At 41.5% G+C, this 27,860-nt stretch overlaps 1 protein-coding gene across 4 annotated transcripts in view; it reads left to right on the forward strand.

Annotated features, from left to right (window-relative positions):
- LOC145392953 (nuclear distribution protein nudE-like 1) overlaps nucleotides 1-27,860 on the forward strand; it is a 451,924-nt gene that overhangs the window by 400,717 nt on the left and 23,347 nt on the right. For 2 of the 4 annotated variants that reach the window (XR_013896084.1, XM_080267246.1), the window contains one exon: nucleotides 6,629-6,686. The exons of 1 other annotated variant lie outside the window; for it this stretch is intronic. Coding sequence is in view for 2 of the 3 variants with exons in the window: in XM_080267246.1 (XP_080123372.1) it covers nucleotides 6,629-6,686 (58 nt within the window). In the remaining variant the exon portion in view is untranslated. Of the gene's footprint in view, nucleotides 1-6,628; nucleotides 6,687-27,860 lie in introns of those variants that run through there. One more of the 4 variants, XM_080267245.1, reaches the window with a different exon arrangement.

A 27,860-nucleotide genomic window follows, 5' to 3' on the forward strand; every position in this document is an offset into this window, starting at 1 on the left:
TGCAAACTCTCTTAGGAGCAAGGTAGAGTCCTAGAGGATCAGAAGTCAGGTATAATTATTCCTCTGTACAAACGAAAAGGGAAAGAGGAGGGTGTGGTAATCATAAGGGCATTTGTCTTCCTAGTGTAATAGGAAAAGTATATGTTAGGTTAATTATTAACACTGTTTGGGAAATAACGGAAGAATTAGTTGGAGAAGAACTGAGAGGTTTTACAAATGGAAGAGGTTGTTTAGATCAGATATTCATCTTCAGGTCTTTAGTGGAAAGGTTTCTAGAAAAGGGAAAGAAGTCATATGCAGGCTTCATGGATTTAGAGAAAGCATATGACAGAGTGGATAGACAGTTAATGTGGAAAATATTAAGAATATATGGAGCAAATGGAAAGCTGTTGAATGCCGTGAAGAGTATGTATGTGGACACAAGGGCATCAGTGTGTGTGGACGGTGAACTGAATGAAATTTTCTATGTGAATGTTAGATTGAAACAGGGATGTCATGTCACCATGTTCATTCAATCTGTATATGGATGGAGTGAAAAGAAAGTTACAAGATAGGGTAGTGCATATTGGAATGGCCCTAATGAGAGGGCAGCGTTTGGACTCTTCCTGTTCTGTTGTTTGCAAATGACACTGTATTGTTAAGTGAAGACAAAGGGGAACTGCAAGGCTTGGTGAATGAGTTTGTGTAGGAAATGGAATCTAAAAGTGAATGCAGGGAAGAGTAAAGTTGTTGTCTTCGAGAGAAATTAAGTCACAGATTGCACAGTAAGGTTGGATGGTGAGGAAATGGAAGATGTGAGTGCACTTAAGTACTTAGGTAGTGAGATGAGTAAGGATGAAAGTTTAGAGGATGAACTGCTTGAAAGGGTACAACAGGGAAGAAAGGTTGCTGGCTCTTTAAAAGTGGTGATAATGAATAGGGAAGTGAGTATGGAAGTAAAAAGTCCCTGAATGGTATTATTGTGATACCAACTCTTAAAGTATGGAAGCAAAGTTTGGACCTTGTTGGATGGACACAAGTCAAGAGTGAGAACAGTGGAAATGGGGAAATGAGGAGTTAATGGAAAGACAGACTGACAAATGAGGAAGTGAAGGAGCGTTGTGGTGTGGATGTGGATGTGATATAAAGTGTTAGGAGAAATACAATGAGGTTGCTTGGCCATGTGGAAAGGATGGAGAAGGAGAGACTAACGAGGAAAGTGTATGTGAGTAAGGTGGAGGGGGGAAGGGGGGGAGACCGAGGATGAGGGACTGTTTGAAGAGGTATATGAGGAGGGGTGTGTGAGGTGGAGGGAAGGCAGCAAAATGGCAGGGGGCAAGACGACATTGAGGCAGTTTGTTTGTGGCCACCCCTTGTGGGATTAAGGCATCTGGCTATAAATGGTTAGATAGATATAGTGGTATTTACCTTAGTAAAGTGGATTCCTAGCAGATAGCAACACCCACCTTGTTTATCCCATGGTAGTCAGGATTTGTCTTAACTGTAAAATAATACCGGTATCTGATTAAGACTGAACAAAATACATATGTCCTTGCCTAGCAGGGGAAAAGTTATCAAAGAGTGCTGATTAACTTTTCTTTAGCTAAACTCAGTTCAGCAGAATCATATTTGATTAGTCTGAATGAAATACCTATACCTATATGCATATATGGCTGATGGCCGACCAAGCTCTTGTTCTTTTAAACCATTTGACTGGTAGAACTTTCTCAGCCAGAGAAAATCCCTATAATGTGTTGTAATCCTGAAAAAAAAGTATATCCATAGCAGGAGAATGCTTAATCAAAGAGCATATATTTGTTTGACTGCCTGTACCTCTTTCAGAACAGAATTATCTGATGTCAGTTGGAATAAAATAGCAACATATATCCATAGCCTAAAAAAATATGACGCTCAAGTTAATTATCTTGATATCTTGATGAATCTATTGAAGTAAAAGCCTTTTTATATTAAAAGCCTTTTTATATTACAGTACCTTACTATGTGTACTTGAGTTTGTACCGTAATATGGTAAGTAGGACTGATGATCATGAAGGAATTAAAAAATATTTGTGCTGTGTATGTCTTGTTATAAATGTCATATAATACCAATTAAATGGTGGTAGTTACATATCCGACTTCAGGTATAGCAAACCTTGCGAAGATTTACTATGCTCATACTGTAGTTAGTTTAAATTTATCTGTCGGTAATTTTTTAATGGTAAAACCTGTGGGATGACCCATAGAATCATGGCTCGAATGAGTTACTGGATTTGTAGACCATTTCAGTGGCCACACTGACACTTGTTAAGCATAGTCCATGGTTTAAAACCAAAAATTTTGATGGTTTTAATGAAGAGTGAGTGACTGTGTGGTCCATTTCACCAGTCATTTTGTTTATAGTATTTTCATGTCCATTTTCCTTTTCATATTCCTTTGATCATGAATCTCTCATTCCAGTTGATAATGACAGTACACAGCTTTCTTTTGACTTGAAAATGTTGCTGTTATTAGAGAAGCCAAAATTATCATTATCATCTGAGAATTTCAGAAAGTTGCCAACCTAAAAAACTACCAATGTAGATAAGTGTGTGATGTCTTTGTACTTTATTTTAGTAGTTATTGTATTATTAATAAAATTATATATATATATATATATATATATACACACACAGTAAACTCAATTATCCTGTGTAATGCAGCCAAACTTTACACCAAATAACGTGAAATGCCGGATATTGCACAGTGCCCCCATCAGCTCAGTATTTTGCGTTGAGCCAGATATTGCGTTACTGTCTGTCTCGACCCTCTATCCTAAAACTTTTCCCCTGAGTAAAAGGTGAAAATTAAGCATAAAGTACAGATACAGTGCAGTAATATAGCGCCAGTTGGCTACTGTTTACAAGTCAGTTGAGATGCCTCAGCACCAGATATTCCATAGAAATGCTGGTTACGTCCCATTTCGGCGCCGGATTTTGCTTTAATAGAGTCGAACCATCAGTGCCAGATATTGCGTTGAGCCGGATATTGCTACAACAGATAATTGAGAGTTTACTGTATACAGTATATACCAGTATGTATAATCAGTTGTAATAGATTATTATTGTAATTTTTTTTATCATTACTACAGTAGACTCTCACCTTACCGCACCTCGCTAGACCAGATATTGTTTTTAATGTATGCTTTGAGAGCCCCCAGACAAACTCTCATACATAACGGTTACCATCTGGTAAACAGAAAAAAAAATGCGGACCTACCGGACAACTTTGAGTCCATCGGACACCTTTTTACAATTATCTTAAGCTATCCATTACGTGGAGCATATTGTGCAAGCCTACCAGATCTCTTCCAGTGTACGGTGTGACTCAGACCACAGTTTCCAACACTTTTGGTGATTTTTCACATCTGCAAGGTTGGGGAGGAGCAGGCTGGAAGCTGTGGTGTGTCAGGCTGTTTGGGGGCTATTTCAATAGGCCTGGGCAGGAAGGAGACTGTGGGCACACTGCACCGCATGTGGTTGGCATCAGTCATGTTGCATCTTTCATTATGTGTTAACATCTCTGCCCCTGCATCTCAAATCTCTCGAGTGTAAAAAGTGTTACCCCATGATGGTAGTAAAAAATGGCTTCTCATAAGGAATTACCTTCCCTCTCCTCCACTGAGAAAGCAAAGAGGAAAAGGTGGAAGTGATCAAGACACATGAGAATAGCATGAGCAGGGGTGACCTCAGTCGCAAGTTTGAGATCAAGAGGTCGACTCTGCATGACATACTGAAGGCCAAGGACAAAAGAAAGGCTTAAAAAAAAAAAAAGTGAGGAAGACTAAGGATGTGTTCAGGAGCAGAAAGCTGCCCAATGAGAAGCTAGAAGAAGTGGTGTCTAAGTGGTGCATGCAAGAACGAGCTGAAGGTGTTTTGTGTATAGTCTGGATATCCAACATGCAGCATGAAGGCTTGCCACTCACCTTGGAGTTGAAAATTTAAAGTGTAGTGATGGCTGACTATGGAGGTTTAGGAGGCACCATGGCGTTGTGAACAATATCATAACTGGAGAGATGATCAGTGCCAATGTCGATGCTGTGGAGCCGTTTGTCTGGCATTTTCGGAAGCTGATGGAGGATGAGGGCCTGCATAAGTTTCAAATCTACAGTGCAGATAAAACTGGCCTCATCTGGTATACTCTTCCTCAAAATATCCAGGCTTGCAAAGATGGCAGCACTCCAGAGCATAAAACAATGAAGGAGCATCTCTCCATTCTTGCCTGTGCCAGTGTTGGTGGTGCTCATCACCTACAGCCAGCCATAGTAAGTAAGTGACCTAGATCACTCAAGGATATCATGGCCAAGCTTCCTGTCAACTACCATGGAAACAAGTCTATGAGATTTACCCAGGATATCATTCATGACTGTTCCACGATAGCTTCAACCCTTCCCTTGAGGCAGCACCAATAAAGGTATGTCATCAGTCCTTATAACATGAAGGCAGTTCTGCTGTTAGACAGTGCACCAGCCCGTCCTCCCTCCACCAAACTCAGCAGCAAGGATGGATGAATCAAGGCCTTGTTTCTACGAGCCAACACCTCCACCTTTGTCCAGCCCATGGACCAGGGAGTTATAGAAAGTGCGAAGAGACACTATTGGAACGTCAGCTTGAATCAGTGGCTTGTTGTGACTGAGAATGGGATGGACCAGGAAGGCTATGAGGCCACCAGGGGCAAGAAGATCCTGCATAACTTCAAAAAGTACAATATCAATGATGCAATTTTTAGCTGGACAGAAGCATGGAAAAAAATGTCTTTTGGCACACTTAAGAATGGATGGTGCAAATTCTTCAGAACACCCAAAACACCAATATCAGTGCATGATTTTCAGAGGTTTGAGCCACTGAGGATGGCAGAAATGTTGGCAGCTGCAGGGTAGGGAAACTGCACTAAGGAGGAGCTGCAAGAGTGGCTGGATGAGGATGCTGTTGTGCCTGGTTACCATCACCAAATGGAAGAGGAATTACAGCTAAACTGCAACAAGATAAGTCACTGGCCAAGAAAGAAGACAAAGAGGAGGTGGAGGCACCTGGACCATCTCTGGCTGCAGGCATTAATGCTGTAGACACAATTCTCAGCCTTATAGACAGAGTTGGTGGGCTTATTGCCCACCACTACCAGGTCATTTGACTCATCAGATTGGAGCTAATGCAGCTGCAGCAGCCAAGACAGATCCAGGCTAAGATTTCCCAGTTTTCCAAGCTTGTGCCCTCTCCTGCTGCCATGAGGACCTGCACAGAATCAGAGGCCTGTAATGTGTCTGTAGCATCAGTATCCTCAGTCAGCCTCCATATAGCCTCAGAATCCAGCAATACAGCCTCCAGGACTCCAACCCCCAGCACCTCAACACTCTTTTTACTACAGATGACACCAGAGCTGCCAGAAACCATCTTTGCTGAGAGAGACAGTGAATTACAGTTAACTCAGTCTGCAGCAAGTTGTAGGAGTGGGAAATGTCTACATCTGCCTATACAGGTACAGTGTACAAAATATGAGTTTGCTACTCTTTTTACCCCAACCTGGCCCTCTTCCCTTCATAACTGCTAAGTTGTTTTACAAGGCTATAGTAATACTGTGCTAGTTGTGAAGAAGTGCTGTGACAAGGGTGTGAAGTTATGGGCCAGGTTAATGTAAAATGAGTGTAGTTTTCATTGTTAGTACTAGAATATGCTATTTTACTCATTTATTTTCCATTGTGTGGTGGAAACCCACTTCAGGTAGGGACCGTCGGACTTACCGAATTGTTGGTTTTATTGGATCAGGCTTCCCCCCCTTCTTGATTCAATATGGAGAGGGTGTACTGTATTATTAAGTAATTAATTAATGTATTAGAATTGTCACAACAAATACTAAGCCTGAAGCTGCATTTATCAAGATACATTTTTTGAATGATATGCCTGCATGCCAGATATGTTTAGTTATAATTGCATGTTGATTATACTGTAGTATATATATGTTCTTGAACTGAATATTGTGAGTACATTAATATTATTTCTTTTCATACAAGTCAGCATAAAGTCTGTGTATGATTTTATAGCTGTTACACCAAACTCAACTAATCTCTTTTGTTAATGTGTTCTCAGATGGTTAAGGAAGAGTTTAATAGGCTGCATGAGGAAGAAGTTTTTTACTTAAATATGGGATTGGACTTGTAGTTGTAGACTTGTAGATACTGTACTCAAGACATAGATAACTGGACATTAAATAACCTGTTACATTGAATTCATGATGACTCTTGTTGTAAAAGAGCGATTTGTTGAGTTTTGGTATTCAGTTGTTTGTATGTTTTTATACTTTCATCCCCCCTCCCTTCCCTTTACCGTGTCCTGCCCTGCCCTCCCCTCCTCTCCTGTGTTACGTCTACAAGCAGTGATGGATGCCTCAGCTTGTGTAATTACTCAGTATTGTGTGGTAATTTATGCATCTCTGATTGTTAGCATAATGACTCAGATTTCTCTCTCTCTCTCTCTCTCTCTCTCTCTCTCTCTCTCTCTTCAGTCAGAGTATGCTTGTATTCTTGCCAGTTTTTTTGGGTACAAATCACTGCTTGTGGTCCCATAACCTTCCCTAAACTTTGCTTATTTTTTTACCTGTGTCTCCTTTTTTTTGGCAGATGAAAATCCAGCAGATTAACAGGGACTTGAATAGGGTGAACTCAGTATTCAAAGCAGGTAAATGCAAAACTTGTGTTTCTCCTCTGGTTTGATTACCCTTTTTACCACTAACAGCACTTACAGTCAAGTTGCGCATACCAAGAATTAGTAACGTGTTGCATGGTGGTTTAAGATGCCATTCATGGTGAAGTCAGGTGCTGTGTGCATCATATTTCAAATCCCAGATAGGCAGCTGGAGGCCTTTACAATCATCTTTTGCCACCAGGGGTATAGTTCTACCATCAATCTTTAAAGATGATAGATTATATTATATTGTACTGACATCCAGTCCTCACACTTCACAAGAAGTAAGGATCAATTGGGAGTAGATATTACCGTGTTTTTGTAAAGGAAATTTTGGGGAGTAACTATTAAATGGATAAAGCAGTTGGTTGGGAAATGTGGTGATGGATTTAATTGTGGCTGTTGCAGGAAACAGTTTGAGAATTTTAAGTTTAACGCCACTCTTCTTCACCCTCTTGGTTGTAACAGACTGCAACATCTTTGTGGAATCCACTGTATGTTTTTAGTTCAGATTTTTTGAAGCATGTGTCAGCTTATGTTACCATGAGAACAATTTTTAATCACTATAATTAGTACCCTGTATCCCAGTTTATTTTTGTACTGACCTGAGCACTGTAGAGGTGTTTAGAGTCAAGGGGTTAAGGGGCCTGCAATATAGTACCATATTAAGAAAAATATAATACAGTAAGACCTCACTATAACAGACTAATTGAGCCCCCAACCACTTCAAAAAATGCGAAATTCTGATAAAAGCGACATCGAGACTTCCCCCTGCTAATCCGGACTTTTTCCGTTATATCAGACATTAGTCCAGATCGCATGAACGGTTTTTAAACTGTTTTGAGTACAATTATGGTACTGTACTGCATTATAATTTCATTACATTAATGAAGTGGTATAATATATATAATAATACTGGACTGTACACTGATAAACATGTCTTTTATTTGCCATATTGTGGTGAACATAGCGGAAGTGGTCAGGCAGTCCAGACTGCTTCTGGCTTTATCAGACTTTTTCCGATATATAGGAATTTAGTCCGGTAATTCCTTGAGTCCGATAAAAGCGAATTCCGGTCTATTGAAGTCCATTATATCGAGGTTTTACTGTACTGTATTACGGATTGTGATATTCACAGAGTATCAGAACAGGGGCTATAAAAGTATTAAGTGTCCAAGTGATGTTTGAGAAATGTTGGAGGACAACCTCCAAGTTGGTGTCTACTTGACCCAAGGAATGGGTCTTCCAGGCTGTAGCCAGAGTTGGGTACTGTGTAAAAAGAAAAAGTTCTTGATAGATTGAGGTTGGCATTACAGGAAATATTGAAATATGTAATGTAAATGATGCCATGGAAAATCTTATTGAGGCTGAGTGTATAATAATGGTTATATTTATTTAGGTTGGCATATCAGATGTTAATAAAATTCGTATGGATGTGATGTGGGGAAAAGTCTTCATTGAGAGTAAATGGTAAAGAGGTATTACTTGTGTTTATTTAGATAAACAGTACTGGTGCGGTAATAATGAAATTCTTGCTTTTATTGAACTGGTTTGCGGAAAAGTTCTATTTAGGGTGGAAGGTGCTGTAGGTAATTGTTGTATATATTAGGTTATGAGGCTTGCAGAAAAATTTTATTAAGGCTTTTGGTACAGTTCCCCAAACATTCATCAATATATTTTTCATCTGTGCATGTTGTGAATATAAAACATATAATTTCTGTCAATTTGTTTTCTGTGCAGATGTTAGTTGTCCATCTGGATATAGCATATGGGAGAGTGTTATAAAGTTTACGAAGTTAATCATACTGTATTCAAAAGCATTATCTGTCTGCTTTAGTTATTCCAGTAATATACTATAGTGCATTTCTAATCCATCTTCCTGTATGGAAATGATAATTCTTTATCATTACAATGAAGTCTTTCCAAATTAGTATTGCCCAAGGACACACTCACCACCTTGATACTGACTGATTTAAGTAACTGCCAGTCACCAGTCTGCCAGCAGTCACTTTTGAAGTACCTTTAGTAGACAACATCTCTCTTCCACCCCCACAAGTCATTGTGAGCAAGGGAATGAGGTGGTATTGATGAGGCTTTGTGTAGGTGGCACAAACATCACTGCAAGTATTTTTTATTTTATTAGTCATTTCTTGATGTTAAACAAAGCAGTCATTGAAAATCTTTACAGCAGTTGAACTCAGGTGTAACTTTACTTCAGCAGACAAAATGTTTGTTGGTTCACTACAGTGTCATGGGGATTTTACATAAACTTTGAAATTCTTTGCATTTATAAATGTGATTTGTCCTCATTATAATCCAGAACCAATAGCTACAAAATCAGTTTGAAGAAAGAATTTGAGAATAGCAGTGAATTACAGAGTAATTCATCTCTTGTTTATAGCGCACTTGGTTACAGTGATTTTCAGTATCACTTCAAGACAAAAATCTGTACTCCTGCTGTTATAGTGCATTTTTTTGCCTCAAAAACATTATCATGCGCCTGAGCTTGACCGAGCCCAAGACCCACAGATATTGGCCTAAGCCATCAGCCTATGACTTCATCACATGATTGAGCAGTTTTTTTTGGCCAGGACCTTTTAGCCTTGGATACTCACATTTCATTGTCCCACACCATCACAACTAGGGTAGGTGGTGAGTTTCCTGAAGTCGTGAATAGCAATATTTGGGCTCATGTGCATGCTAATGCTGTTATCAGTTTCAGTTATACACTTTGTAATGCTCATTTTTATGCTTCATAAACTTGTAACATATTAATACCATTATGGATAAAATACTCAAATCATTTAAAAAGCACAGGAGTAGTCATAGACTTCCTCATTAGTTTTAGAAGCAGAATTACCTTACTGATTCGCTTCCTATTCTCCGTGGTTGTTTTCTATATTATTATAATAATTTTTGTGGTGATAAGTGACTGTTTACTGACAATTTTCTTTTCCCAGTTCTTTCTATCAGTGTTCATCCCAATTCACGTGTTTTTGTGTATCAGGTGTGATGGGAGACTTTCTAAAAACCTACTCATATTTGCTGAAATTTAGTATTACAAGCCTAACCTTACATATTCATACACAAGCCTTACCCAACCCAAATTGTTTAACCAAACAAAACAGTAAAACCTAGCCTTACAAAAAATAGCCAAACCTAACCACAACCAGCCCTTACTTAACCAAGTTGACCCAACTTAGCTTGACCGAGCCAGACTGCTAAATATTTAGCTGAAGCCACAGCTGGAGTTCAAGTACAGTAGTTTGAAGTGTTTTCCTTTTATACCTCACCATTTGCTGACACTTTTCTTCTGTGACACTTCTGTCACAGAATAACTCCTTCCCCCCTGTGACATCATTAATCCTACTTGGAGATTATTAATCCTTCAGTGGCTGTTGGGATTAAGTGATACTTTACCATAATCGTGCCGAATTAGTGAGTGATTTAGAAAACAGCGAACAATTATGGGAGGGGAACAAAGGTCTCTGGAATGTTTACACGACCCTACTCTACCATCCCAAGCACTCAGATGGTCACTTTTTCTCGGATGTTTTTCCCATATGTGTACATGTTAATGGCGCATGTTCAGAGAATTTTGTGAATATTATCATATCCCATGAATTATAGTGAATCACAAGATGGGTTTAGGAAGCTAAAAAACCCATTGCCAATTGTACCAGACAATTCTCTTCACATCTGTCAAAAAAGAAATTGGTTTCAGAACTTTGAAAAAATCGTCCTGGGGCTGGCAAGGGAGCCTGCAAATTTCTGAACCCACAGCCAATGATGAGTTGATAACCCCAGGGGTCATTTGCAACATAAATGTCATAGAAGAAAAGTGTTAACAAATGATGAGATGTAAAAAGAAAACACTTTTGCACTACTTGAGTTCATTTGAGGCTTCTGCTAATATTATCTGCCAAGCCTACCCTAAGCTGACCAATGGTGATTTAATCAAACATGCCAGAATATCATAAAATGGGTTAGGATATATATTTTTCCATGAAATTAATTATAATTTTGCATTATGTAATTTAAAATGGAAATCTATGAACATATAAATCTTTCACCATTGCATTTTCATGTTCGTTTTTGAAGGCTTCAACATGTTCGCATGCGTTGGCCTTGGTCACCTAATGGCAGCTGTCCATGCTGCTTGATCTATGGCTGCCTCCCTGTTCAGTCCCTTAACCCTGAGGTCACACTTAATGACCTTGTCCCACGTCTTTTTCGGTCTACCCCTTGCAACCCCACTCTCAGTATTAACGCTTCTCACTTTCTGTACCCAGTTATCATCTCCCGTCCTCTCCACATGCCCAAACCACCTCAATCTACCTCTCCTCATCACAACACCAATACACTCCAGTCACATCCTACCTCTCAATTCTTCCATCGTAAACCCAGCCCCCCCAGGCCATGCATGCAGGGACGCAGTGCACATTCGCCTAATCATTGTCATTTCTGTATGTTTGAGCCTGCGAACATCCTCTTCTTTTACTGCCCAGGTCTCACTACCATACAATATTACCCTCCTAACACATGCTGCATACAAAGATCACATAGGGAGAGCCCTCTCAGTGTCAGGAGAGGCAACAGCTCCCTGAACTTCTTCCAACCACTTCTCATCCTAGCCACAGAGCTAGCTCCAGCCCCACCTCCAGCATGTAACATGTCTTCCAAATAATAAAACTCTTCTACACACTCAAGAGACTCACCAACAAGTTCAGTCCTTTCATGTCTGACAATCTCCACCTGCTCTCTCCGACACACCACACACATAAAATCAGCATTATCTTACAGTCTGCCTCTAATACCACCACATCTCTTATGCACCCACTTACCACAAACACTGCACAAGATGGAATTACTTCCCACACCCTTGTGGCAAATTGCACATGGTCACTTTCCATCTTCTTTGACTTGTACTGCCACCAACCCTCGATATCATTACTTTTGTTTTATCTGCATTTACTCTTAAGCCCTTGTGCCCCATACCATCTCTCCACTTCCTAAATCTTTCCTCCACCTCCCTTTCATTCTCTGCAGTCAACACCAAAGCATCAGCAAACAACATCTCCCATGGGAGTCCATTCTGAAGTCACGTGAGAGGGCTTCAAGTACCATGATAAACAACAAGGGACTCAAAACTGACCCCTGATGCCCACCAGCATTCACGAAAAACTCATCACTCAAATCTCCATTCACTCTTACCTGGGTGCAAGCACCCACGTACATGGCTGTAACCACCCTAACCAGCCACTCCTCCATCCCAGGCAATCTCATTGCCCATTTCACCACTTCTCAAGGGACTCTAAGGCCATCTCCAAATCAACAAAAACAATGTTCAGTTCCTTTTTCTTTCCTATATATTTTTCCTGAACCTCTCAGACAGTGAATATGGCATCAGTGGTCCCCCTGCCTGGCATAAACCCAAATTGCATCTCATCAATATTCACCTTTTCTCTAATCATACCTTCCAGACTCTCCATGACCTTCATTATCTGATCTAAATGCTTTATACCTGTATAATTTCCTCTTCATAGGGCATCACCCATCCCCTTGTACACATTTACAGTTACTGTACGTTTCAGCCAATCATCTGGGACAACATGCTCATATATAATCATATTTATTAGATCAGTGACTAACCTCACTCCTGTATCTCAAGAGGCCTTCAACATTTCAGCAGTCAACCCAGACACACCTGCTGCCTTCCCCACCTGCATCCTGCCTATTGCCTCACTCACAGTAGCAGCATCAATTAAAGGCCAAGGACCAAACACTGGATCTGCTGGCTCCCTTCCCTGTCCCAGTCAAACTTTTCATTCAGCAGCTGGCTATAATGCTGTCTCCATGTCATACATTTATAATTTACCAATGAGCTTGGCGTGATGCAGTTGCTCGATCCTCATTGTGCATGGATATCTAACAGACAGAAATAGATTACTTAATATTTATGGTAATACACAGTCATCTAAGTCTGCATTATTGAAATTTTTATTAACCCCTTCTTTACCGACCCCTCCTCCCAATGTAAACACTAGGTTTACCCCCCATACCGACGTGATAGCTCCCCCTCCTGTAGTGTGAGGGGTAGTGTATATTTTTTGCCACATCGAAAAAATTCACTCTTTGTGATTTGTTTGTATACTGACGATCACATAAACCCAGCATGACGTTGGTAATAAAAAATGATTATAAAATAAATCATTACGGTACATAAGTTTACATCTTATGCTGAAGTACTGTTAACCAGGTAACTACTGTACAAACTGGCTTGAAAAAAATGTCCTGCACAGATGGATGGCATATTTATTTACCTTGTAAGCCATGCATGAAGTGTATGGACACATGTGATGGTGATGGCGATCTTGACCCACTTGTTGCCGAGAGTGCAGCGTCACTAAGCTCACTACTAATTTCCTCCTCCTCCTGACTCACATCAACCTCGCTATCATTTGCAGGATTACAGTCATCCACTGACACATCAAACACTGCTGCATGATCACCTGATACATCTAAATAAGTATCCTCGTGAGGAATAAACTCGTCACTATCGGAATCCGCCAAAGACACCGTGAGAGAAAAATATCCTGTACACCCTCTCTCGTGGTCAAGTTCATGGTAACTGACTCTCTCAGGGAGGCCAAGGGGTGTAAATTTTGCCGTATGTCAGCAGAAAATATAGTACGATATCGGTAGTAGAAATTATAAATAAAATAATGATTGGTCTAAAAGAGGTTACATCACAGATGAGTGAGCAAGCTATTGGTGCCACCGCAACTCAGTCATGACGTATCTTATGATGTCAGAATTCGTCAGAACTTCGTCTCAGTCTTTGTTGTCAAAACACAGAGCTGTTGCTAACACGAGGTCCTCAGAAACAGCCTGACCGGGCTACCCTGAGGCCCATAAGCTGCCATTCATTAGAGGGTGTACCAGCGTACCACGGTAGCAGTTCCAGTGCCTCACAGGTGTTTACAGGCGATGTACGCAGGTACATCAAAACACATTTTCGGTAAAGAAGGGGTTAATAATTTGTAAGGCCATCAAGTGATTTGCTTCTGACTGTTGGTGGCCTTTGTACCAGTCATCTTAACCTGTGCACCTGTCTTCAGTCCTGATTTTTTTTCTCTCTCTCTCTGTAAGGTTTGGATAAATCAGCACTAATAAGGGTAATTTTATGGTGAAAATAGTTTTCTGAAGTCATGTCCATCTGTCTTTGTTACACCCCAAAATAATGTCTGTATCTTTGGCATCATTGGGATTGTAAACATAGTTTACCATTATTGTGGTAATCATTCAGCACCATAATAATAATCAGAAAAATATGGAAAACAAACATTAAGAATAAAAAGCAAACTGGTAAGGTCTTGCTGCTGCTCAAACTAAACTGTACATTTACCTCAACGAGTCTACAGTTAGGTGCATTGCTAGTGGCTGGTCAAGAATTCAGTGAGGTATGTGTACCCCGTAGCTGATTAAAATATTCATCCTTATTGTGCCCTTGTCATCACATTCTCTTCACTCCTTAACCTTGAGCTTATCTTCCCACCAGTACCATATCCAAGTAGGAGGAGGAGGAGCTAGGAGGCTTGAGACAGCCCTCTGCTATCCTCATAGTAAAGTATTGGCTTTTGATATCCTGGGTATGTCCTCATACGCTCGTGTTGTCTCTAAATGATGTGCTGGGCATTTCATTATAGCAAAGGGGTTAGCGTAGCCATGCCTGTTTGCATTTCTGGTGCTGTACTTACCATAACGGTGTGTATATAATTAGTGGGTCTAAGTTATTGTAAAAGGGAAAATTTTGGCTCGCAAATGAGGTACCAGGTACCAGTTAGGATAAATCCCACATGTTCTGTGTATTGGTTATTGCACAATTCCATTATCATGCACCATGTTCAGTACCAGTTATATGCAATAACCAAGGGGCAGTTGTGTGTGTGTGTGTACTGTATCTCTGTCTGTATGCAATAATCCCTCAGTTATCCGGATGGTCACTATCTGGATCATCCATTATCCAGATGCTGTGATCTGGCTGTTCAGAACAATTATTCATACATTTTTCCATTTTATCTGGATAAAATGGTTGCATCTGGGTGGAAATTAGGGTCTGGTTAGTACTTGGATGGGTGACCGCCTGGGAACACCAGATGCTGTTGGCATCCCTACGTGTCAAGTGGGGTTGGTGGAGGATTAGTGCCCCTCCCTGTAAAACAATTAACTCTAAGCCCTTGACCACCCCGTTTGGGATACATGGCGTCTGGCAATGGATGGATGAACAGTTTTGCCCACTTGTCTCCCCCCCCCCCTTTTTTTTTTTTCTTTTTTTTTCTTTTTTTTTTTTTTTTTTTTGCTGTGGTGGTTAACTATAACTATTGCTTGGTTGTGGTTTATAGGTCTGCTTGACCAGATAGAGTAGTGTAAAACACCAAGAATAAGTGTTGTACAATGTACTGTAGTGGTCTTTTACAATGGCTTTCAAAGTAAGGTTATGTACAAAGGGGGACAGGGGAGAAGTCCACTTTCTGGATAGAGTCACTATCCAGACATACCTTTGGCTCCGTTACGTCGGATAATCGAGGAATTACTGTAGTTCGTTAAATCGAGCATCGGGTATATATACAGTATATATATGTACAGAAGAGGTGAGACAGGCTGTGATGCAAAAGAAGAAAGCACATAGTGAGTGGATGAGAAACAGGGGAGTAGAGGAAGTTGAGAGACAAGAGAGAGTTATATGTAGTGAAGAAGAGAGAGTTGAAAAGATTAGTAAGAGAGAGTAAGAAGAGAGTGGATGAGGAATTTGGAAGGAATTTGAGTGTAAATTGGAGGGAATGTAAAAAAATGTTCTGGAAAGAGGTAGAGTTAGACAGTGTTAAAGAAGCTAGTCGGGGTATGAAAAATAAAATTGATAGATAGCTAGTGGAGAAGGGAGAAAAAGTGAGCAGATGGAGAGAATACTTTAAGGAACTGTTGAACATGGAGAATGAAAGTAATGTGAGTATAAGTGGCTGGGAAATGGCTGAAAGAAGAAAGGATGTGAAAAGAGAGGAAGAAATCAGTAGGATGGAAGTTGTGGAAGCAATGAAGAAAGTCAAAATAGGAAAAGCCCCAGGAATTGATGAAGTGTGTGGTATAACGATGGAGCATGGGGAGAGATAGTAGTAGAATGGATGTGGAAGATGTGCAGATTGGCCTGGGAGGAAGGTAAAGTCCCGTATGATTGGAAGTCAGGTGTAATGTATCTCTCGTATAAAGGAAAAGGGGGAAAAAGAATGTGTGGTAATCATAGGGGCATTTGTCTTTTTAGTGTAATAAGAAAAGTATATGGTAGGATACTCACTGAAAGAGGTAGGGAAATAACAGAGGAATTAGTTGGAGAAGAACAGGGAGGTTTTAGGAAGGTTGTGTAGATATTCATTCTTAGGTCTTGGAAAAGAAGTTGTATGTGGCCTTCATGGATTTGGTGAAAGCATGACAGGGTGGGTAAACAAGGATTGTGTAAAGTATTAAGAATACAGGTAAGCCCTTAACCCCTAAACCGCGGCCGTCGACAGCCGACCCCTCCCCCGTGTGGCAGGGTTGTATCGCGGTCTGAGTACCTGTAGGAAAATATTTGCCAAAAATCAGAGATTAACCCTAGAACATTATAATTTTTATGGCAGATAGTACTTACATTCAGCTTTCTCCAGAGACAGGTGTTGAGCCTTCATGGACTACCCAAGGACTTGTGGAGACTTGCAAAGTTGGGTAACAAAATCTTCACTTTCACACCTCCAGCAACCCAGTTTCCCCTCTACCACAGCCTCATTCTGTCACAGTAAACTTTATACTACAACGTACAGGTAGTTTGGAATCCGTATTTGTACAATAAACACTGAAAATAAGGCTAAAATCAACGAAGCGTACGGCCGACATGCAGCGCGGCGGCGGTCTTCCCGTCACTCAACAAACATTTCCATTTTCACAGCTAAAAACACGTATGCTACATTATTTTCAATCATATTACTTCCCAAAAGATCATCGCGGCGCACTTTTTATTCTGCCTTACGCCCGCCACTTTATTCTCGTTCCTGTCAGCCGCTCGCACTGACTCGGAAGAGCTAGAACTCGCCATAATGTCACTGTGAAAGCCTGCGGTAAACTGATGCTAAACAGGGGCAAACCGCGCGAAAAAAAGCTAGTGTGACAACTGGGGAAACAAGCGTTTCCTATTAGCATAAACTGCTTGTGAGAGGAGAGCACAGATTTACAGTTCTGAGCAGTCAGAGCGCTGCCATATATCACAGCCAGGCTGGCCAGGCCGTGGGGGGGGGGGAGAAATGCGATACTTGGCAACAACGGAGGTCAGTAGTACAAAGGTAATGTATGCTAATTGTAGCTAAAGGGTGGTGGTACTGATAGACAATACTAACTGGAACATCCTTGCCCGCATTTATTCAAAATTAACTCGAATCGCAAACGCGACGATCCGCCGTTATGTCCTTTTTGGCGAGCGTCGCAAACGCGACGACCCGCTCTTCAGGGGTTAATTCACACGAGGGTTACGTTCCCAGACCCTTCGCGTACGTGGTAAATTCGCGTATACATTCTGCCCTTGTGTACACATAATTACGCATGTCTACTAAGTATATTACACCTGAATAATGCTGTTTATGCACTACATACACCTTATAAACTAGCATAAAGTATGAAAAACAACAAAAATGTAAGAAATTTTACGCTGAAACTTGACAAGCACAAGCGTAGGTGGAGACACTTCAGCAGTCTGGTACACAAACCCTCACTGCCTCCCATATGCTACATTCTGCCTTCTTTATTGTCCAAACAGTTGACTCATTCACCCCAAACATACGGTTCCGAACCAGTTCACAGGCGTAGGTGGAGACACTTTAGCACAGTCTGGTGCACTAGCCCTCACTGACTCCCGTATGCTATGTTCTGTCTTCTTTATTGTAAGAACAGTTGACTCACCACAAACACATGGTTCAGAGACAATTCACCATGAAGTCAATTCACCATCAAAACATGGACGATTCCCTGTCATTCTATAATTATACTTATTATTGATTAATTAATACCTTAATAACTAATTTTCAGGGAGGTTTTATAACTCATATAAGTAAAAAAATAGTGTACTGTACTTGTTAAATAAACTGGTATGTAAATAAATGACGGGGAATCGTCCTGGCGGAGAATTGTCGCCGACATTCCTCCCTTAAGTTTGTCCAACACTTTAACTTTGTCAGCAACATCACTTTATGAGTCCGTTTTGGTGTGTTACCACATGCATCACTAGCACTATGCTTAGGCCCCATGTTGGCAGACAAGGCAAGCAATCACTGGAAGGCAGAAAAATAAGCCACAAATAACGATTCGCAAGTCATGCATGGTTCGACCGTCGGATTCAAACTGACTGTGTGGTGCGTGGTAGACCGACCTCCCACACACACACACACACATACACATACATATATGTATGCATACGGGCAGCAGGTAGGCATTTTTATATTTGGTTTATTTCTCTTGTATATTAAAATTATTTATTTGAATACTATAATTTTGTTTTAATTATTATACAAAAAATTCGTGGATAACTGAAATCGCGTGAAAAAAGTTCACGTGAATTAAGGGCTTACCTGTATATGGAATAGATGGGAAGTTGTTGAATGCCGTGAAGAGTACAGTATGTATGAGGGTTCTAAGGCTGCAGTGCATGCAGATAGTGAACTGAGCGAATTTTTCTGTTTGAAGGTTGGATTGAAACAGGGATGTGTCGTGGTTGTTCAGTCTTTATGTGGATGGGGTTATAAAAGAGATACAAGGTTGGGCAGTGGATTTTGGAGCGACCCTAATGAGAGAGGGCAGTGTTTGGAAACTCCCTGTACTGTTGTTTGCAGAAGATATTGTGTTGTTAAGTGAGGACGAAGGGGAGCTGCAAGGCTCGGTTAATGAGTCGGGGAGAGTGTGTAAGAAACAGAATCTAAAGGTAAATGTAGGGAAGAGTAAAGTTATGATCTTCGAGAAAAATGAAGTCAAAGAATGTACAGTGAGGTCGGATGAGGAGGAAATGAAAAATGCGAGTGCATTTAAGTACAGTAGAACCCCGGAATTTGTACACAATTTGTTCCTGGAGGCTGTACGAGTTGTGAATTGTTCGAAAACTGAATCATTTTTTTCCATAAGAAGCAATGTATTTTGTATTAATCTGTTCTTTAATGTGGATAAAATGGTAGATTTTGCCATACCATGATGAATAGCAAGATCGGAGACACAGGTTCCACTTTCAAACTTTGCAATGAGTTTTTTTTTTTTTTTTTTTCCAATTGTTGTTTTCACTGCTTTTCTTTTAGCTCCAGCTGACTCACTAATCTTCTTAGGGCCCATGATTATGGACAGTTTTCTAACAAAAATACGTAATTTATCACAAAGTTTAATGGAGCCTGTATGACTGATGCGTAGCTGGCAGAGGACAAAGCAGGACTGGCGACCTCATGGCACCTACAACGCCACATCTCTTAGTGTGAATAGCAGGTCGCCATACGAAAACTGGAGCGATTTTTGGACGAAAAAGCTATATAAAAACCGAGTTGTACGAGAAGAGAGGCGTACGAATTCCGGGGTTCCACTGTACTTGGTTAGTGTGATGAGTAAGGATGGAGGTTTAGAGGATGAAGTGCTTGAAAGGGTACAACAAGGAAGAAAGGTTGCCGGTTCTTTGAAAGCAGCAATAAGACACAGGGAAGTGTGCTTGGAAGTGAAAAAGTTGCTGTATGACAGTATTGTGATACCAACTCTAACATATGGAAGTGAAGCTTGGACCTTGTTGGAGGGACACAAGCCAAGAGTGAGGGTAGTGGAAATGAGTTATTTGAGAGGATCATGCAGACCCTCCAAAGAAACATCGTCTGTGGCACTTTGGAGCTGCGGACTGGGAGGCCCTCAGGCAGTACTTCCTTGATTTTCCCTGGAATGATTATTGCTTCCATGGCCGGGAGCCGTCTGGGTGTGCCTTGCGCATTACGGAGGTTATTCTCTCAGGCATGGTAGCATACAATCCTTTCTCATATCCTTTGACTAATGCAAGAAAGCCTTGGTTTAATCATGTTTGTTCTAATGCTGTCCGCAACAAGGAGAAGGCCTATAAAAGGTACTGGAGCCAACCCACCCTGAATCACATCTTTTATACATTTCTGCCTGGAATCGTGCTAAGTCTGTTCTTCGCTCTGCTAAAAATAATTTCATCTGTACTAAATGCTCTCAACTCTCCAACTCGAATTCTTTCCGCTCCTTCTGGCACCTTGCCAAAAACCTTTCTAACAACTTTACCTCATCATCCTTCCCTCCTCTTTTCTACTCTGATTGCTCTGTAGCCATTTCTTCTACTGATAAAGCAGATCTCTTCGTTCAGACTTTCTCCTCCAATTCCACCTTAGACGATTCCGGTGCCGTTTCTCCAGCACTTCCCCGCTCTTACTTCCTCATGGCTGACATTAAAATTTCTTCGGCTGATGTATCTTCTGCCATCACAGGCCTCAGTACTAACAAGGTATATGGGCCTGATGGAGTCCCTCCTGTTGTTCTCAAGAACTGTGCTTCTGTGATTACACCCTGCCTAGGCAAACTCTTTCGCCTTTGTCTATCAACTTGTACTTTTCCTTCTTGCTGGAAGTTTGCTCTCATTCAGCCAGTCCCAAAGAAGTGTGACCATTCCCAACCCTCTATCGTCCAGTTGCTTTAACATCCTGTATCTCAAAAGTTTTTGAGTCAATTCTTAATAGAAAAATTTTAAAGCATCTTTCCTATCACAACCTTCTTTCTGATTGTCAGTATGGGTTCCGTCAGGGACGCTCCACCGGCGATCTTCTCACCTACCGTTCAGACCCCTGGTCATCCTCCTTTCGGGACTTTGGCGAAATCTTTGCCAATGCACTTGACGTCACAAAGGCTTTCAATCGAGTCTGGCATAAAATAATTTCCAAACTGCCCCCTCACGGTTTCTGTCCTTCTGTCTGTGCCTTCATCTCTAGCTTCCTTTCTGGTTGTTCTGTAGCCGCTGTTGTAGATGGCCATCGTTCTTCTCCTAGATCTATCAACAATGGTGTTCCTTAGGGTTCTGTCGTATCACCAACTCTCTTCCTTTTATTCATCAATGACCATCTAAGCTGTACATCAAACCCTATCCACTGATACGCTGATGACTCCACCCTTCACCTTTCCATTCGGTTCCCGCAACGTCCATCTCAGCAGTTACTTCAACAAACAAGGGACGAGGCTATGGCACACCTAATGTCTGACTTGGCTCGTACCTCTGACTGGGGTAAAAATAATTTTGCTGTTTTTAATGCATCAAAGACTCAGTTTTTACACATATGAACCCAGCAAAATATTCCATTGGTGTACCCACTAATGTTTAATAATATTCAGCTTAATCCTGCATCATCCTTGAACATGTTTGGGGTTTCATTTACTCGGGACTTATCATGGAAAGATCATATTACATCTCTTGTAAAATCTGCGTCTAAGAGATTAGGTGTGCTAAGCCAACTACGTTCCTTCTTTACCTCTGCAGAATTGTTGACTCTATACTTGGGTTTTATCCTCCCCTGTGTGGAGTACAACTCTCATGTGTGGGGAGGTTCCCCACATACAGCTTTTCTCAATAGGGTGGAGTCGAAGGCTTTTTGTCTTAGTAACTCTCCTCCTCTTACTGACTCCCTTCAACCTCTGTCTCTTCGGCACACTGTTGCATCTTTATCAATTTTCTATAGCTACTTCAATGGTCACTGCTTCTCTGAACTGTCTGCATGTATTCCTTCACCTCTACGACGGGCGCGTAGCACCCTTGTAGCAGCAAACTCTCGTCCCTTTTCTGTCCAACTCTCTAATGCAAGAGTTAACCGTTACTCCCAGTCCTTCATTTATGCAACAGGTCATCTCTGGAACTGTCTCCCTCTGTCTGTATTGCCTGCTTCCTATGACCTCCAGTCTTGCAAACGCAGTGTGTCCAGGGATCTCGAAATGATCGGACCCTGAATTTGGTTCTCTTTTGTATTTCGTTTTTCTCTCGGAGGGAAGAGTTATTGCAGGCTCGTGGCCTTTGGTTCCTTCTTCCTCACAAAAAAAAAAAAAAAAATGGAGACTGACTGACAAATGAGGAAGTGTTAGGAGAAACACATTGAGGTGGTTTGGCCATGTGGAGAGAATGAAGGGTGAGAGACTGATGAGGAGAGTGTATGTGTGTGAGGTTGTGGAGGGGAGTGGGAGGGGGAGGCCAAGGATGAGATGGAAGGATGGAGTGGAGAGGGATATGGGAGAGGGGGGTGTGAGCTGGGAGCAGGATAGTGAAATGGTGGGGGACGTGGCGACATGGAGGCGATTTGTTTGTGGCCACCCCTTATGGGATTAAGGCGTCTGGCAGTAGGTTGGTAAGTATATACAGTAAACTCTCAATTATCCGGCGTAATAGAGCCAAAGGCCTGATGTATACTGTCAAAATGCCAGGTTACGCAAAAGTCCCCTTTAGGGGCCCCTAACCCCCAACCCTATAACACTTATCCACCAACCCCTACAAAATACTTTAAAATGTCAAAAAGCAGCTAACAGAGATTTTGTTCCTAAAAATGAAATACAGTATTGTAATGTACTGTTAAGTGCACAATACTGTAATTTTATGTACAGAAGCAATTTCATGTTGACAATGGTGATAATATCAAAGTCCCCCTCAGCCGGGAGACCCATTTTCTTTCACCCGGCAGTACATGTACTGTATAACACATGTTTTAAACACAATAAATCATCGAAAATCAGCTAAAAGATGTTCTTAATATTTAAATACTGTATGTACAGTCAAGTCGCCGAAGGCATGGCTAATTGGAGTCATCACGAATTCTAGTTTATGGTCTTGCCTGCCAGGTGTCCATAGTGTACCTTCCGGATAGAAAATTAAAAATGTGGATCTCAAAATATCCATATACATGTATATATTTCTATATATTTCCGACAAACGTATTTTTCTCATTTATTTTCTGTATAACATGTAACATATATGCAATATTGTACGACAGCTGCAAGTGCTTCTTCGTCCTTGTGTTCGTTGAGCGTGTTCATCTGGGGATATATTTGGTATGTACTGTGCTTCACTCATTTTTCTTTAAATCCAACAGAAGCATTCAGTGAATACATCCAAGTATTTCGTTGCAGTACGTTCCATTACATGGCACTCATATTCTAATCTTAGTAACACCGTATGTAGTATCTTGCACATACCGAAATATGTTTCCCAGCTTGAACTATAAACCCAGCCCAGCTAACCGACCCCGGGTGTCATCTGCTAGGCTGAAAGTGGAAAAGTTTCTCGAGAAGGGAAAAAAGTTGTATGCGGCTTTCATGGATTTGGAGAAAGCATACAACAGGGTGGATAGACAAGGATTGTGGAAAGTATTAAGAATATATGGAGTAGATGGGAAGTTGTTGAATGCTGTGAAGAGTATGTATGATGGTGCTAAGGCTGCAGTGCATGTGGATGGTGAACTAAGTGAATTTTTCTCTTTGAAGGTTGGGTTGAAACAGGGATGTGTCATGTCTCCATGGTTGTTCAATCTGTACATGGATGGGGTAATAAAAGAGGTACAAGGTAGGGTAGTGGATGTTAGAGTGGCCCTGGTGAGAGAGGATAGTGTTTGGAAACTCCCTGTACTGTTGTTTGCAGATGATACTGTGTTGTTGAGTGAAGATGAAGGGGAGCTGCAAGGCTTGGTGGATGAGTTTTGGAGTGTGTGTAAGAAACGGAATCTAAAGGTGAACGTAGGGAAGAGTAAAGTGATGGTCTTTGAGAGAGGTGAAGTCAGTGAATGTACAGCGAGGTTGGATGGTGAGGAATTGGAAAATGTGAGTACATTTAAGTACTTGGGTAGTGTGATGAGTAAGGATGGAGGTTTGGAGGGTGAAGTGCTTGAAAGGGTACAGCAGGGAAGAAAGGTTGCTGGTTCTTTGAAAGCAGTGATAAGAAACAGGGAAGTGAGCATGGAAGTGAAAAAGTTACTACACGACAGTATTGTGATACCAACTCTAACGGATGGAAGTGAAGCTTGGACGTTGTTGGAAGGACACAAGTCAAGAGTGAGAGCAGTGGAAATGAGTTATTTAAGAGGAGCCTGTGGAGTCACATGGAGAGACAGGCTGACGAATGAGGGTATAAAGGAGCATTGTGGTGTGGATGTGGATGTGATAGGAAGCATTATGAGGAACACACTGAGGTGGTTTGGCCATGTGGAGAGGATGGAGAGTGAAAGACTGACGAAGAGAGTGTATGTGAGTGAGGTGGAGGGAGGAAGAGGGAGGGGGAAGCCGAGGATGAGATGGAGGGATGGGATGGAGAGGTATTTGAGAGAGGGGGGTGTGAATTGGGAGCAGGGCAGTGAAATGGCAGGGGACTGGGCGACGTGGAGGCGATTTGTTTGTGGCCACCCCAAATGGGATTGAGACGTCTGGCAATAGATAGATAGATAGATAGATCTCAAGCACTGTGCCATTTATCAACAACATTTTATGAAATACATGTGTCAGGAAGATGGTTGGATGTCTTACTAACCTATAGGTACCTGTAATTATAGGTCAATATATAGATATATACAGATAAATATATATATGTGTGTTACAGGCAGAGTGTGAAATTAGTTTATCTATCTATCTATTGCCAGACGCCTCAATCCCGCACGGGGTGGCCACAAACAAATCACCTCCATGTCGCCCTGTCCCCCGCCATTTCACTGCCCTGCTCCCAACTAACACCTCCCTCTCTCATATACCTCTCCACCCGTCCCTCCATCTCATCCTCAGTCTCCCCCTCCCTCTCCCCCCTCCACCTCACTCACATACACTCTCCCCGTCAGTCTCTCACCCGCCATCCGCTCCACATGGCCAAACCACCTCGGTGTGTTCCTCCTAAACGTTTCCTATCACGTTCACATCCACACCACAACGCACTTTTATATCATCATTTGTCAGCCTGTCTCTCTTATGTGACTCCACAGGCTCCTCTTAAATAACTAATTTCCACTGCTCTCACTCTTGACTTGTGTCCTTCCAACAATGTCTAAGCTTCACTTCCATACATTAGAGTTGGTATCACAATACTGTCATGTAGTAACTTTTTCACTTCCATGCTCACTTCCCTGTTTCTTATCACTGCTTTCAAGGAACCAGCAACCTTTCTTCCTTGTTGTACCCTTTCAAGCACTTCACCCTCCAAACTTCCATCCTTACTCAACCCACTCCCCAAGTACAGTACTTAAAAGTACTCACATTTTCCATTTCCTCACCATCCAACCTCAATGTACATTCACTGACTTTACCTTTCTCAAAGACCATCATTTTACTCTACATGCACATTTAGATTCCGTTTCTTACACACACTCCCAAACTCATCCACCAAGCCTTGCAGTTCCCCTTTGTCTTCACTTAACAACACAGTATCATCTGCAAACAACAGTTCAGAGAGTTTCCAAACACTACCCTCTCTCACTAGGGCCACTCCAACATCCACTGCCCTACCTTGTATCTCTTTTATTACCCCATCCATAAAAAGATTGAAGAACCAGGGAGACATGACACATCCCTGTTTCAACCCAACATTCAGAGAGAAAATTCACTTAGTTCACCATCCACACACACAGCAGCCTTAGCACCCTCATACATACTCTTCACAGCATTCAACAACTTCCTCCTCTACTCCATATATTCGTATTACTTTCCACAATCTCTGTCTATCCACCCTGTCATATGCTTTCTCCAGATCCATGAAGGCCGCATACAACTTGTTTTTCCTTCTCTAGAAACTTTTCCACTAAAGATCTAAGAATGAATATCTGATTCACACAACCTCTTCCCTTTCTAAAGCCTCCCTGTTTTTCCCCAACTAATTCCTCTGTTATTTCCCTAACTCTGTCAATAAGTTTCCTACCATACACTTTTCCTATTACACTAAGAAGACAAATGCCCCTATGATTACCACACCGTTCTTTTTCCCTTTTTTCTGTGTAGAAGGGAATAATTATACCTGACTTCCAATCCTCCGGGACTCTACCTTCCTCCCAGGCCAATCTGCACATCTTCCACATCCATTCTACTACTATATCTCCCCCATGCTTCAGCATTTCACCACACACTCCATCAATTCCTGGGGCTTTCCCCAATTTGACTTTCTTAATTGCTTCCACAACTTCTGTCCTACTGATTTCTTCCTCTCTTCTCACATCCCTCCTTCTCCCAGCCATTCCCCAGCCACTTATAATTGCATTACTTCCATTCTCTATGTTCAACGGTTCTTTAAAGTTTTCACTCCATCTACTCACTTTTTCTTCCTTCACTAGTAATCTACCATTTTTCTTTCACTCCCCTACTAACTTCACTTCCACCCTGTCTTACTCTTTTCACCTCTTTCCAGAACATTTCTTACAGTCCCTCCACTTTACACTCAAATTCCTTCCAAATTCCTCATCCACTCTCTTCTTACTCTCTCTTACTAATCTTTTCACCTCTTTCTTTCTTTCTGCTTATAACTCTCTCTTCTGCCTCTCAACTTCTTCCATGCCCCTGTTTCTCATCCATTCATTGTATGCTTTCTTCTTTTGTGGCACAGCCTGTCTCACCTCTTCATTCCACCATGCTGTTCCTTGCGCACCCTTCTGTCTTCTCTTCACCCCACACACCACATCATATGCTGCACATATTTCTTCTGTGAATATCTTGTACACACCCTCCATGTCCCCCATCTGGTCCAGTTCATATTTACCCAACCATTCCTCCACTTCTCTCTTATATTGTGCCATTTTCTCATCCTCTTGTAACCTCTCAACTCTCCATACAACTACTCCTTCCTCCTGTCCTTCCCTTCTTCTATTTCTCCATCTTACTTGCTTCTTGATTCTGGCCACCACCAAGTAGTGGTCAGAAAGTCCACTCCCCCAACCTCTGTAAGCTCTTGCAACTATTACACATCTTTGCATCCTTTCATCCACATACACATAATCAATCATTGCCTTCCTTTCATTCAGTTCACCCCCCACCCTTCTTATCACTCACCATGTATACCTGTGGATCATTTTGTGCCTGAAGAGGGTATTGGCTATCACCAACCCCCTCCTGGCACAAATGTCCACTAACACTGCCATTCTCATCTATCTCAGCAGGCACACCCCACTCACCAACTATTCCATCCACCTTCACATTCCCTACTTTACCATTCATATCACCAATCAAAAACACTCTCATTCCTTCCAGAGTTTTCCATGCACACTTCCACATTTGTCCAGAACTCTTCTCTCACTCTGCTTGCACGATATTGCGTTGGCGCATACACGCACACAATTGCCCACATTTGTATTCCAACTTTCAATCTTACCCACACAATCCTTGAGCCAACTGATCCATACTCTCTTATGTTCTTCTTCCATCTTTTACTCACAACAATACACACTCCTTCTTTTGCCCTCATTCTCACCTACTCCTGCACATATACCCCATCCATACTCCCATTCTCTCACTCTCTCTCCTCTCCATTAAGTTTCAGTTATTCCACATACATCCACTTTTGCACCCTTAAGCACCTGGACAATCTCTCTCTCTTTCACCTTATCATTCACACTCCTTACATACCATGTTGCGATCCGTACCATTTCCTTTGCCCGGTCCTTAGTTATTTCGTGAATTAAGGTTAGTTTAGTTAATTAGGTTATGTTGATTTAATATAAGGTTAGGCTAGGTCAGGTTAGTTTGGGTTAGGTTAATTTAGGCTAACTTCCAGCATAAGTCACTCCATGCATACGACACCAGCAGCGTGATTCACACCGTGCAGTATGAAGCCAAATTCGCTTGAAAAATGGACTGATCCTCATCTTAAGCAATATTTAAGACAAAGATCAGTGCCTCATTCAGGATATAGTAAAGGAAAACTAATACAGCTAGTGAGAAACTCTTCAACATCACGATTTACTGGATCACATTGTGCCAACTGATGGCAAGAGTGTAGGTGAATCAAGACGGACTGTTTGTGTGAATGGGAAATTATTGGTATTCCCAGTTCCCCGCTTATTAACAGATTGGGATGATAACCAATTTCCTATCCAGTCAGTAAAATGTCTTGAGCATATTGCATGG

This window comes from Coenobita brevimanus, chromosome 23, assembly GCF_032717465.1.
Source record: "Coenobita brevimanus isolate Jiangsu-jjx chromosome 23, ASM3271746v2, whole genome shotgun sequence".
Lineage (NCBI taxonomy): Eukaryota > Metazoa > Arthropoda > Malacostraca > Decapoda > Coenobitidae > Coenobita > Coenobita brevimanus.